The sequence below is a fragment of the Hemibagrus wyckioides genome, linkage group LG17 (genome assembly GCF_019097595.1).
Source record: "Hemibagrus wyckioides isolate EC202008001 linkage group LG17, SWU_Hwy_1.0, whole genome shotgun sequence".
NCBI classification, from domain to species: domain Eukaryota; kingdom Metazoa; phylum Chordata; class Actinopteri; order Siluriformes; family Bagridae; genus Hemibagrus; species Hemibagrus wyckioides.
Window position 1 is genome coordinate 21882412 of NC_080726.1, and position 13625 is coordinate 21896036.

General features: G+C 39.5%; 1 protein-coding gene across 1 annotated transcript; it reads right to left on the reverse strand.

The window, feature by feature from the left end:
* Positions 1-4708, reverse strand: nkapd1 (NKAP domain containing 1). The gene is made up of 6 exons (XM_058412884.1): positions 4141-4708; positions 3587-3661; positions 2238-2317; positions 1998-2150; positions 1846-1902; positions 1-747 (listed from the first exon to the last, which is right to left on the reverse strand). Exons 2-6 carry the CDS (start codon positions 3653-3655, stop codon positions 345-347), a joined length of 762 nt encoding a protein of 253 aa, XP_058268867.1. The 5' UTR covers positions 3656-3661; positions 4141-4708; the 3' UTR covers positions 1-344.
* Between the last annotated feature and the right edge of the window lie 8917 nt (positions 4709-13625).

The following is a 13625-nucleotide window of genomic DNA, read 5'->3' on the forward strand; positions in this document are numbered from 1 at the left end:
GAACACAACAGATTGATTTATTGCGACCCCAAAGCTCTTGGGCATTTCTTTTATCATCCATTTGGGAGTAAAATACCTGTTTTTACCTGAGTTTTGGTTTTAAAAAAAATATATAGTATACAAAACCTAGAAAGCATCCACAAGCACATGTCAAAAAATTATTAAAATGATATAAAATCACGTGTATTACATCATTTAAAAAAAGTTCCATCAAGTATCCAGTTGGTGAGGTATGAAGCTCTGACACCACACTACTTATCTGTGTGAATGATGCATAAAGAAACTTCTGCTTTTGTTTTACAGACTGAATAAACAGCGGGGATGAGGATGATGATGATGGTGCATTATTCGTCAGAGCTGTCCTCTGATTTCTCTTCATTTGCTGCTTTCCAGTTCTTCCTTTTTTTCCTCTCAGGCTCTGTTTGTGTGTCCGTTACAGTCTGGCGCCTTTTCCCGTGTGTCCTTTCTCGCCCTCTGTCCGATTCGCTGTCGACAGTGCTGCTGTCCTGCTCTGTCGTTTTGTGTTTGTGAGCCTTTTTCCTGCGGTGTTTGCTTTTCCCGCTTTTCCTCTTCGGCTTCCTTTTGGCGCCGTCTGTCGCACTGCTGTCTGACTCCGAGTCTGACCCTTCGGTCCTCTGCTTCTTTTTCTTTTTCTTTTTCTTTCTCTTAGAGGATTTCTTGGTCTTCTTCTGTTTCTCGGTAGACAGTTTGTCCTTGCCGTTTCTTCTATGTTTTGCGTCTGTCTCTCTGGATTAAGGAAAAGTTTAAGAAATGTTATAAAAGCATATAGGCATAACATTATGACCACCTGCCTAATATTGTGTTGGTCCCCCCTTTGCTGTCAAAACAGCCCTGACCCATCATGCACTGTGTATTCTGACACCTTTCCATCAGAACCAGCATTAACTTCTTCAGCAGTTGGGCAACAGTAGCTCGTCTGTTGGATCGGATCACACGGGTCAGCCTTCACTCCCCACGTGCAATGAATCTTGACCACCCATGACCCTGTCGCCGGTTCACCACTGTTCCTTCCTTGGACCACTTTTGATAGACACTGACCACTGCAGCCCAGGAACACCCCACAAGTTTTGGAGATGCTCTGATCCAGTGGTCTAGCCATCACAATTTGGTCCTTCGTCAAACTCGCTCAAATCCTTACGCTTGTCCATTTTTCCTGCTTCTAACACATCAACTTTGAGGACAAAATGTTCACCTGCTGTCTAATATATCCCACCCACTAACAGGTGCCATGATGAGGAGATCATCAGTCTTATTCACTTCACCTCTCACTGCTCAGAATGATATAACTGATCAGTGTATCCATCTTCTTGGGTCATAAATAAAAGCAGGATACAATTAGCGATTAAATAATAATAATAATAATTAGACAAATATCTGATCAAATAATTAGCTCTACTTTTAATATTAATCTGATACACTGTTTATTCACTTCACCTCTCACTGCTCAGGATGTTTGCCTGATCGGTGTAATTGTGAGAAAAGAATTGGGCCAAAATTGGTACTATTTATTATTAAAATAAAACATTAGAATTTTATTGACTCAGATATGAAATTATTATATTGATTTGAAAATTATTGTTATTTTAAATTAAAAGTAAGCTTTTAATTTACTGGAATATATTTAAGGCTTTATTTAATTTAATCACATTTAAATATTTTAATGCAAGTACAAAATAAATGATCACGGCTCAAGAACCAAATCAACATCTAGGAATAAACTCAGCGTAATTAATCCAGTGGGATTTTTTTAGATTCTTCTTTTTCTTCTTCTTCTTATTATTAACAGATGTATTTATCTATTTATTTATTAAAAATGGCTCTTACCGATCTGATTGTTGAAACTCCTCTGGATAAAGCTCCTTAAACCCGCTATGACCCCATCTGATAAAGTGAATGAAATAAGTAACTGATATAATAATTACAGGATTCATATCATGCGAATAATTTGTGATGAATAACCAGGCATGGCAACTGACCGGTCTGGATCACTGGCCTCAAATTCATAGAGTTTTCGTGTCCAGTAACGTGCCTCTCGCTCGTCTCTCTCAGAGAGACACGCCCTTTCACCAAGCCGGCCGCGTGCGGATCCTTCTGACTCTTTTAGGTGCCGGTCACAGTGCATGCTGCTTCTTTAAACAGACAAACAAACAAAAAAAGCAATCAGGTGACAATCACAATCTGCTTAAAGTGCAGTGAGAAACAAAGTAGACACGAACCTTGTGTTCCAGCTCTGCTTTGATTCACGAGTCTGGAGCTCCATGTCCCTCAGCTTCCACATCTCTGACTCCTCCTGTATCTGCAGTCATACAACACAGGACAGAGGGTTAAACATCTGTACCGATGTGAATCAAAAGAAGACTTGATTAAAGGTTTACACCAACCAGCCATAACATTATGACCACTGACAGGTGCCGTGAATAAGACTGATGATCTCCTCATCATGGCACCTGTTAGTGGGTGGGATATATTAGGCAGCAAGTGAACATTTTGTCCTCAAAGTTGATGTGTTAGAAGCAGGAAAAATGGACAAGTGTAAGGATTTGAGAGAGTTTGACAAGGGCCAGATTGTGATGGCTAGACCACTGGATCAGAGCATCTCCAAAACTGCAGCTCTTGTGGGGTGTTCCTGGTCTGCAGTGGTCAGTGTCTATCAAAAGTGGCCCAAGGAAGGAACAGTGGAGAACGGGCGACAGGGTCATGGGCTTGTGGAACATCATTAAAAGAAAGAATTTCCTGTTACAGCAGATATAAACTGCTGTTCCTCCACAATGCCTCATTTTAATGCTCAAAATAAAACCTTTTCATCTGAAAAAATGATAAAGTTTACTGTTTTATCCCTAATGAACAGCCTGAGGTGATGGATGAGGAAAAACTCCCTGAGATGATATGAGGAAGAAACCTTGAGAGAAACCAGGCTCAGAAGGGAACGTCATCCTCATTTGGATGACACTGGACAGTCAATAATGTAAATGAAAAATAATAATAATAATAATAATAATAATAATAATGTCTTTTCTACAATAAAATAATAAATGTGGTTTGAGTTATAGACAGCACTACTGTCAAAGCTGCTGTTATAGAAAATGAATCAAAGCTTTCAGACCAAACGGAATCAAGAATTTAATTGAGCTGTGGCCCAAATATGAGTTCATATACATAGAAAGTGAGGGCGCTGGTGGCTCATGTGGGTTTGATTCCCAGCCAGTGCCGGTTCCAAAGCCCGGATAAAAATGGGAAGGTTGCGTCAGGAAAGGCATCCGGTGTAAAACCTGCGCTAAGTTGTTGCGTGGACCACTTGGTCCACTGTGGCGACCCCTCACACACGTAGGGAGCGGCCGAAAGATCAACAACACATACATAGAAAGTGACCGGATTGAGGCAGACGAAGAGAGCTGAATTAAAAAGGAAGTAAAAATTCCATGAAATGATCTGTCTATGATGTAGGAGGTCCTGTTTCGGTCGTTTTTCCCTTATCTATTACAGCATTATCCGAGACCAAAATTACAAAGACAAGAAGAACAATCAAATCAAATAAAAATATAAAAGTCTGGACTTGATGACCGGCCTTGTTGTGTGCGTCTGTGTGCCTGATGACATTGCGAAGCAGCACTTTACCCACAGGAACCTTCGCCATGGTCACCTGCAATTCGAGAACAAAGAACCACAAGTTCATGATTCGGTTCTGGGGGGGGGATGGACAACAGGACACTTTATTAGGGGTTTAGGGTTTAGTGTGAGACACAAGAACACAGACATTTACACAACACTGTTTTCTTTCTTTTTTACCTTCATTCTGTCTTACTATTGGGTTCAAAAAGATGATCAAAGAAAGAGAGAATGAGCTAGAAGGCTAGTTTTAACTGAATAGAGATATCTGACCACACAGGTTAGGCTACATCCTAAATGCCGGACGCACACTACATAGGGTGCACGAGCCTTTATTCCAATCTCATGTAGTCTATTCAGGACTGCTGCTAGCTTCTCAGTGGCTAACAGCTCACAAGCTCTTTTGACTAATTTGTTTGGATAAACTCCACACCATTACGTTACACACACATATAATATATGACACGTGATTTATTAAAGCAGAGAGAAATGTGTAAACGTCCTCGTGTTTACCTGAGACAAGTTAAAACATACCACCGAAGCTTCACGGTTCAATACAAACTTCGTCTATTGCCTCTTCTTTTCTGCTTTACTGGCGGCTGTGAGGCACGAAGTTTGTGGTAAAATAGCGCCATCTGCTGAGCTGGAGGAAGAAGCGCTCACCGTCCACTTCACACTCACCGTCCACTTTAATAGAAGCATAGAAACACCTGATAGATAGATAGATAGATAGATAGATAGATAGATAGATAGATAGATAGATAGATAGATAGACAGATAGATAGATAGATAGATAGATAGATAGATAGATAGATAGATAGATAGATAGATAGATAGATAGATAGATAGATAGACAAAAGTTTTAAGGCACCCCTCCAAATCATTGAATTCAGGTGTTGTTTTTCAGGGGTTGGGCTCGGCCCCTTAGTTCCAGTGAAAGGAACTCTTAATGCTTCAGCTTCATACCAAGACATTTTGGACAATTTCATGCTCCCAACTTTGTGGGGACAGTTTGGGGATGACCCCTTCCTGTTCCAACATGACTGTACACCAGTTCACAGTGAGTGGCCTGCACAGAGTCCTGACCTCAACCCCATAGAACACCTTTGGGATGAAAGAACTGAAATAGACAGACAGACAGACAGACAGACAGATAGATAGATAGATAGATAGATAGATAGATAGATAGATAGATAGATAGATAGATAGATAGATAGATAGATAGATAGATAGATAGATAGATAGATAGATAGATACTTTATTCATCAATGGAAAATTTACAACTTCCAGCAATATCCACAAGCATAGGTAATAAGGTAATAAATAAAAATAAATAAATAAATAAATAAATAAATAAAAATACTAAATACCAGAATTTAAGGGTACAAAATATAACAAATAAAATATAATAAAATAAAATCTAACAAAAAATACTAAATACTAGAAATTTAAAGGTATAAGAGATAATAAGGTAATGTGCAAAAACTAGAATTATATTGATTGCATTATTAAGGTGGCAGAGAAGTACAAAACAAAATAACAAATCCCAAAACACAAGAACAATTGGAAAAGGTAGGTATAGTTTGCGAACAAAATTCTTCCCTCTGATTGGACGAGACATCTGTCACTCAGGATATAGAGGTCCAGCAGTATCTGCAGCAGTAGAAAGTGGATTGGTGTGTGTATGAACACAGCTCTGCTCTTATAGCGCTCCTTACATCCTTTAATCTGGAACAGTTTGGTCTTCCATACATACCTGGTGTGTTTTTAGAGATCACAAACTAATCTTTACTCCATGATACGCTATCAGTATATCCAAAATCACGCCATATGGACGTCCTTCCTCACAGTAGAGCAGAATGAATTCCATTTTCTTATAAATATAAATATATATGTTTGTAATTTTCTTTAAAAGATTTAAAGTTGCTCTACTGAAAAAAATATGATTTAAAGTAAAGTCAGAACTTCACACATGTACAAGAAATCAAGTTAGATTTCGGAATTCTCCTCGTGTTTTCAGAAACGGCTGATCTGAGATTTTCAAACACAACAGTGGCAAAATGGTATGAAAAACAAAAAACGCAGAGGGAACAGATGTTCTTCGGGTGTTCTTCTTCCTCACTGTTCACCACCGCTGTAAAGCATGCCATTTGAGTTACCGTAGACTTCCTGTCAGCTGTCACACAGGATGTTTCTGCACCACTTTGTCTAAGCTCAAGAGACACTGGTGTGTGTAAATTCCAGGAGATCAGCCGTTTCTGAAACACTCAAACCAGTTCATCGAGTGCCACTGTACAGTACATTTTTTTATGGAACCAGACAGTCCAAGTTACTAGTACGCTTCCTTGTGGGTTCTCCATACATAAACTCAACCTCCTGTTCAGAATAATGTACATGAAGATTCATCACTCATTCAGTCTTCAGCTGTCCAGGTTTTACACCATTACTCTTTTGTACATTCTTTCAATAAAGTGTTTGACGGTTCCTATAACTAAGTCTTGGTTTTCGTCCACTATTCATTTTCATTCACAAAGTCCTGACATGCCTTTGTACACCAATCAGGCATAACATTATGACCACCTGCCTAATATAGTGTTGGTCCTCCTTTTGCTGCCAAAACAGCCCTGACCCCATCCTGCACTGTGTATTCTGACACCTTTCTATCAGAACCAGCATTAACTTCTGCAGCAATTTGACCAACAGTAGCTCATCTTTCTGGTCAACTTTATCCAGCTAATACCAGATGCAAGCCAGAAGAAACTCAGACAAGAACGTGAGAGGACATCTCAACACAGGTGAAGCAGCTTAAAGAAAACCCACACATACCTACGCAAATATGTTCTAAGAGGCAGGTTATAACAAGTTTATTTGTTTTAAAAGATCGAGGAAGAACATTCCACACTAGGTATATAACATATAATCTTTAAGATATCTACGCTAAAGATGAAGATCTGTGATTCACAATGGTGATATGCGATTGTTCTGGCTGGTCTTCATCAGAATCTGTCACTTGATAGAACAGTATGCAATTCATAAGGAAACAGATGTTTTGGTTTTTTTTTCTCCAATTTTATCTGTGTTCACTGTGGCTTTAGAGTCCTTGGCTTTCAGGATTGGAGCATAATTGTTCTCTTGTAGTCCAGGGTGTACCCCTGCCTTTTGCCCTATGTGCGCTGGGATAGGCTCCAGCAGACCCCTGTGATCCTAATTAGGAATAAGCGGGTATAGACAATGGATGGATGGATGGATGGATGGATGTTCTCTTGTAGCAGATCCTCCTCATGATTCAGTATGCTGAGATGCTTTTCTGCTCACCACAGCTGTAAAGAGTAGTTAAGTTACAAGGTATACAAGGTGCATCTACAAGGTGTTTCCTCCCTCAGATCTGCTCTCTGGTTGTATAAACAAGAGTAGAGCGGTTTCTAGTTTCTGAATTGGCCATGGTTTTTTGGTTTGATTGTTCATGCTTTAATTATAATACGTTCTAACAAATATTCTTGGTTCTATTTCCCAAAATATGAATACAAAGGCCAAGCAGTTTACAATGACCACTGCACATTCAGGAACATTAAAGAATGTATATGTTTTTGTTTTAGGCTTTTATTTTAACTTCCAGTGAAGCTCGCGATAAAGTAGCTTCCTGGGTGAGCAACATTTTGTGTGTGTGTGTGTGTGTGTGGTTGTGTGATGATGGATTTCAGTTCTAATGTGCACCAGATGCCCTGTGAACTTTTCTAACATTCTTAAAAAACAAGCTGTTAACCTGATTTGTCTGTATTTGTTTCATACAATTTTTAATTAAACTTTACATTTGTTATTGCAAACTCTACAGGTCCAGATGCAGCAAAGCAGCCCCAAACCTTGATGCTTCCTCCATTTGTGTTAAAGGCGTTAAATACACTATAACAGCTTCAACTCTTCTGGGAAGGCTTTCCACAAGGTTTAGGAGTGTGTTTATGGGAATTTTTGACCATTCCTCTAGAAGCACATTTGTGAGGTCAGGCACTGATGTTGGACAAGAAGACCTGGCTCACAGTCTCCGCTCTAATTCATCCCAAAGGTGTTCTATCAGGTTGAGGTCAGGACTCAGGACAGTCAAGTTCCTCCACACCAAACTCACTCATCCATGTCTTTATGGACCTTGCTTTATGCACTGGTGTGCAGTCATGTTGGAACAGGAAGGGGTCATCCACAAACTGTTCCTACAAAGCATGAAATTGCTCAAAATGGTATGCTGAAGTATTAAGAGTTCCTTTCACTGGAACTAAGTCCAACCCCTGATAAACAACACCTGAATTCAATGATTTGGAGGGGTGTCCCAAAACTTTTGGCAATATAGCATATCATACACTCTGTCAAGGTCCGGACTTTGGCTTGGCCATTTCAAAATATTATATTTATCCAGTTTTTACCATTTCTCTGTTGCTTTGCTTTATGACCCACATATGATTAAGGTTCAGATCATGGACACATTCCCTTGTGTGATTTTGTAATAATGACAAGCCATCCTGGACCCAAGGCAATAAACCAGCCCCAAACCTGCTTTACTTGGGATGAGGTTTTTTATGTTGGAATGCAATGTTTGACTTTAGATTTAGTTGCCAAAAAAATCTATTTTGGATTCATCTGTCCACAAAACATTCTTCTAATAAGCTTCTGGCTTATCCATGTGGGCTTGAGCAAAATTCAGATGGGCAGCAGTGTTCATTTTGGAGATTAGTGGCTTCCTTGGGAATCTCCTTTAACGGAGGCATGGCACACTTCCATAAACTTGTGCACTGAAGACCAGACTTCATGTTCTTGGGAGGTCTTGTTAGATTGCCGGCAAAGATGTTTAATGTTGGATATTTTGTGCTCAATAAACAAATGTAAAATCTATAATGTTTAATCTGATGGTGGCCACAACATCAAACCAGGTGACGTTTCATCCCTTTGTACTGGAGGTCCAGTCACTTGTGGGTATAATGGAGCAGCTGGGCCCTACAGGCTTGAGATTGGGTCTCATGTTGCATGAATCTGTCAAACAGATTCCCATTCCAACATTCATGGAATGGCTGGAGGTGAAGGTGCAATTCCAGGAGGTGGACAACAGCAAGTCAAAAGCTCACAGGGCTTCAACCAAGAATGGCAAAGTTTGCTATGATAATGACCATGCCTCATGGAACGGACCAGTCTATTGTAAAAACCCTGTCTTCCATCTCTCCTTAAAGATTAGAAAGAGTCTTTTTTTCTTGTTATCTAAAGCAGGCTCTGGCAAAAGCATTTTCCTTTGTGATTCATAAAATTCTAGACTATATTGCCAAATGTTTTGGAACATCTGCCTTTACATGCACATAAATGTAATACAGAGTTGTCCTGCCCTTTGCAGCTATAACAGCTTCAAATCTTCTGGGAAGGCTTTCCACAAGGTTTAGGTGTTTACGTGTTTATGGGAATTTTTGACCATTCCTCTAGAAGCACATTTGTGAGGTCAGGCACTGATGTTGGACGAAAAGGTCTGTCTCGCAGTCTCCGCTCTAATTCATCCCAAACATATTCTATCACGTTGAGGTCAGGACTCTGTGCAGGCCGGTCAAGTTCCTCCACACCAAACTCACTCATCCATGTCTTTATGGACCTTGATTTGTGCACTGGTGTGCAGTCACGTCAAACTGTTCCCACAAAGCATGAAATTGTCCAAAATGTCTTGGTATGAGGCTGAAGCATTAAGAGTTACTTTCACTGAAACTAAGTGGCTGAGCCCAACCCCTGAAAAACAACACCTGAATTCAATGATTTGGAGGGGTGTCCCAAAACGTTTGGCAATGTAGTGTATAGATTATTTCAATTATTTTTCATTTATATTTATTTTTCTTGTAATCTGATTACAAGATTTCATGCAATCTGATTTCATGATTAATAAAGTTCTATCCTATCTTATTTTATCTTATCTTAAAACTGAAAAATGGAAAAATCCATTTTAAAGTAAAGTAAGACTGTAAATATAACTGCAGATATAAATAAATGTACCAAACCACATGGAAAAAAACGAAGTGGTCTAAAATTTCCTGAAGGCTTTGTATAACTATAATTATGTTCTTTACACATGAGTCAGAACAAATGACTTCTTTTTTACTTTCACTTCCTTGCTCCAGGCTAAGTTCTTGCCATGTGGGGTTGTTCTTTAAGCAAATCTGTTTTCCCCATCTTGTTTTACCTGCATGAGGGTATCAAGATGTCCGTGAATATATAATAGAGCTCTGCTGTACATTCGAGTCTTATCTAATAAAACATCTCTCACACATAAGCAGGAGGAAAACAATATGTATTAAATCCTTTCAATGAAATCCAGTGATGCATACAGGACCGGTTTAACAGTTTTCTTTTATTTTTGGATATTTGCAGTCTCCAGGAAACTTAAACACTGCTCTTGTAAAGAAAAGCAGTAGTTTGGTAACACACCCATTTTTTCCTTGACTTCTGAGACTATTTGACATTTATCTGTCACAGCATGACCTAATCCAAACCTCTCAGGGTTTTCCAAAACGGATTCAAAAACTGAAACCATGGTTGAATCAGCTGATCTGGGAGTTTGCTAAAGAAGAGCTAAAACATTCTTCTTTCGTTTATTCCAAAACCATTTGAGAACTGGAAAACACATTCCCTTGTGACCAGTTGTGGAAACTTGCGGCTTCCTCTGATGCTGACGTAATGTCACACACTCTGCTGTTTGGTCGCTGAGTTTGGTTCCCATTCTATCTTGCTACTCAGCAACCATAATACATCATTTGTGTCTAGTGGCTTTTCATGTGCTTATTACAACACCATCACAGTTAAGGACCGGTCCTGTGAGGACTTCTTAACTTGCTGCAATATGATCTACATTGCCACTCACTTAAACAGGTTTAAAAAAAAAAGGTGCTTTAACAATTGATGCCAGAAGGTAAAGTGAAAGGAACTAGACGCTCTTGAACTCCCTGATACCTATGATACACTTAATATTGTATTATTTTACTTCTGATTCCAATGTTCAAATTTACATTACATTATGAACTGAATTTCCACTTATACCACTACATACACCGATCAGTCATAACATTAAGCCCTTAAGGTATGGACTCCACTAGATCCCTGAAGGTGTGCTGTGGGGTCTGGCACCAAGATGTTAGCAGCAGATCCTTTAACTCCTGTAAATTGCGAGGTGGGGCCTCCATGGATGGGACTTGTTTGTCCGGCACATCCCACAGATTCTTGATTGGATTGAGATCTGGGGAATTTGGAGGCCAAGTCAACACATCAAACTGGTTGTTGTGGTCATCAAACCATTCCTGAAGCATTTCTGCTTTGTGTCACGGTGCATTACCCTGCTGAAAGAGGCCACAGCCATCAGGGAATACCGTTTCTATGAAAGGGTGTACATGGTCTGCAACAATGCTTAGGTAGGTGGTACGTGTCAAAGTAACATCCACATGGATGGCAGGACCCAAGGTTTCCCAGCAGAACATTGTTCAAACCACATGGGAAAAAAAATGGGTGTGTTACCAAACTACTGCTTTTCTTTACAAGAGCAGTAAAGTCATGTTTAAGTGAGTGGCATCATGCCGTGGTTCTGCGAACTTGCATATTATAAATCAAGTTCTAACAGGAATGTATAATGTTTGCTTTGGCTCTGTATCATGAGATGGCTGCAAATACAGCGAACAGTTTTTAATGAAAATCCGGCCAAAACATTTATTGAGCAACATTTAATTCAAAATCAGGCAGAGGTCAGGATATCAACCAACACGGTCATAAGCTATGGGGAAAAGGCAGGCAAACCAGAAACAGGAAGAAATGTCAAAACTGCGAAGCAACCAGCACGATAAACAAAAGGCTTAGTAACAGATACAAGAGTACACTTCACAGTCTGGAAAAATGAATGAGAATCCTTGTAAACAGTGAAAGTGAGTGTGAGGCCCCTGGGAATAACTCGGAATAGTGTGTGTGTGTGTGTTTGATGTTGCGGGAAGTTTAGTCAATGATGCCCATTTTTGTAGTCCATGGTTTCTGCTAGGAATTGAACTTTATGACTGAAGGAGCAGTGACGCTCTGTAACTGTTTAATAAATGTTTTCGTTTTCGAGTTCCATAAACTTTCACTATTTATTTATTGTTCAGGTTTTAAATTATATATTCACACCAGAAACATTTTTAATACTTAAAATAATAATACTATATTTTCACTTCCTGAAATATGTACATATGTACTTAAGGAGTAATACAGATTCATGTAAATATACACCGATCAGCCATAACATTATGACCACCTTCCTAATATTGTGTCGGTCCCCCTTTTGCTGCCAAACCAGCCCTGACCCGTCGAGGCATGTCCAAGATGTTAGCAGCAGATCCTTTAAGTCCTCGCAACTTACAGGACTTAATGGATACTTTTGATAGATACTGACCACTGCAGACCGGGAACACCCCACAAGAGCTGCAGTTTTGGAGATGCTCTGATCCAGTGGTCTAGCCATCACAATTTGGCCCTTTTGGTCAAACTCGCTCAAATCCTTACACTTGTCCATTTTTCCTGCTTCTAACACATCAACTTTGAGGACAAAATGTTCACTTGCTGCCTAATATATCCCACCCACTAACAGGGGCCATGATGAGGAGATCATCAGTCTTATTCACTTCACCTCTCACTGCTCATAATGTTATGGCTGATCGGTGTATATTCTTTAGTCTTAAACTTTTTGTATTATTTTTCTTATGTTCTCTAAAGCTCCTTTGAGACAATGTGCATTGTTAACAGCGCTATACAAATGAAATTGCGTCAAATGTAATTAAATGTACTTCTTCTTGTTTCAACTCAACCAAGACAGAATAATTCTGGAGTATAATTTAGCATGTCTGTTTCAGGAACGCAACAGGACTGGGAAGTTCACTTGGTCTAACGCTCTTTGTTTCACTGTTAAAGAAAGAGAACTCTTCTTTAATGAAGTTCTTGGGCTTTGAAAGCTTTTCTGACAAACTCAGCATTTATTGTAGAGTTGAAGAAAGAAGCTTTAAAGGTTTCACTACAACTGAAGAACCCTCAATAGTTATTATACTTTAATTTGGAAAGTGCAGAAAGTCCCCAATGGTTATGTTAAACACTTCCTCTACTGGACATTCTAACACCATGTCATGCAACAATAAAGATAAGAGTAAGCATAAAAACACTTAGGGAGGATTTTGTACTCAAGGGTTAATTCCAAAGAGCTGTCATTAACATTTACAACAATGGAGATGATGTTTAGATCATGAAATCCAGCTCTTTTAGCTGTGGAGATATTTCTGATGCTGTCCATCCTGCAAATACATCTCTTTGAAAAGTTCACCTATGCTTTAAAGATCTAATCTCACTCACTAATTTTCGGCCTGGTCAGGGTCGCAATTGATCCTGTGAAGGCAGAAGAAGCACCAGGACACCAGAATGACTTCCCAGTCTCATAACCATCATGTAACTTTGTGTCAGTCATCCTAACCTGAAAACCAGATATTACATTTCTATTGTTAACAATACTGTTATATTTAGTGATCCATTTTATTTCTCGTGCTGCTTTAAGAACATCAGAAATCACCTTTCGTTTATCCTGACTATATGTTACATATAATGAATAATGACTACATTTACGGCAGACATCCTTATCCAGAGTGACTTACAATTTGTCTCATTTTATACAAGTGAGTGTTAAGGGCCTTGCTCAGGGGCCCAGCAGTTGCAGATTGGTGGACCTGGGATTCAAACTCACAACCTTTTGAGCAGTAATCCAACACCTTAACCACTAAGATACCACATCCATGACCCTGTAAACCACATGCCTAAACACACACAGGACATGGATGAGTGAGTTTGGTGTGGAGGAACTTGACTGGCCTGGACAGAGTCCTGACCTCAACCTGATAGAACACCTTTGGGATGAATTAGAGTGGAGACTGTGATCCAGGCCTTCTCATCCAACATCAGTGCCTGACGTCACAAATGTGCTTCTAGAG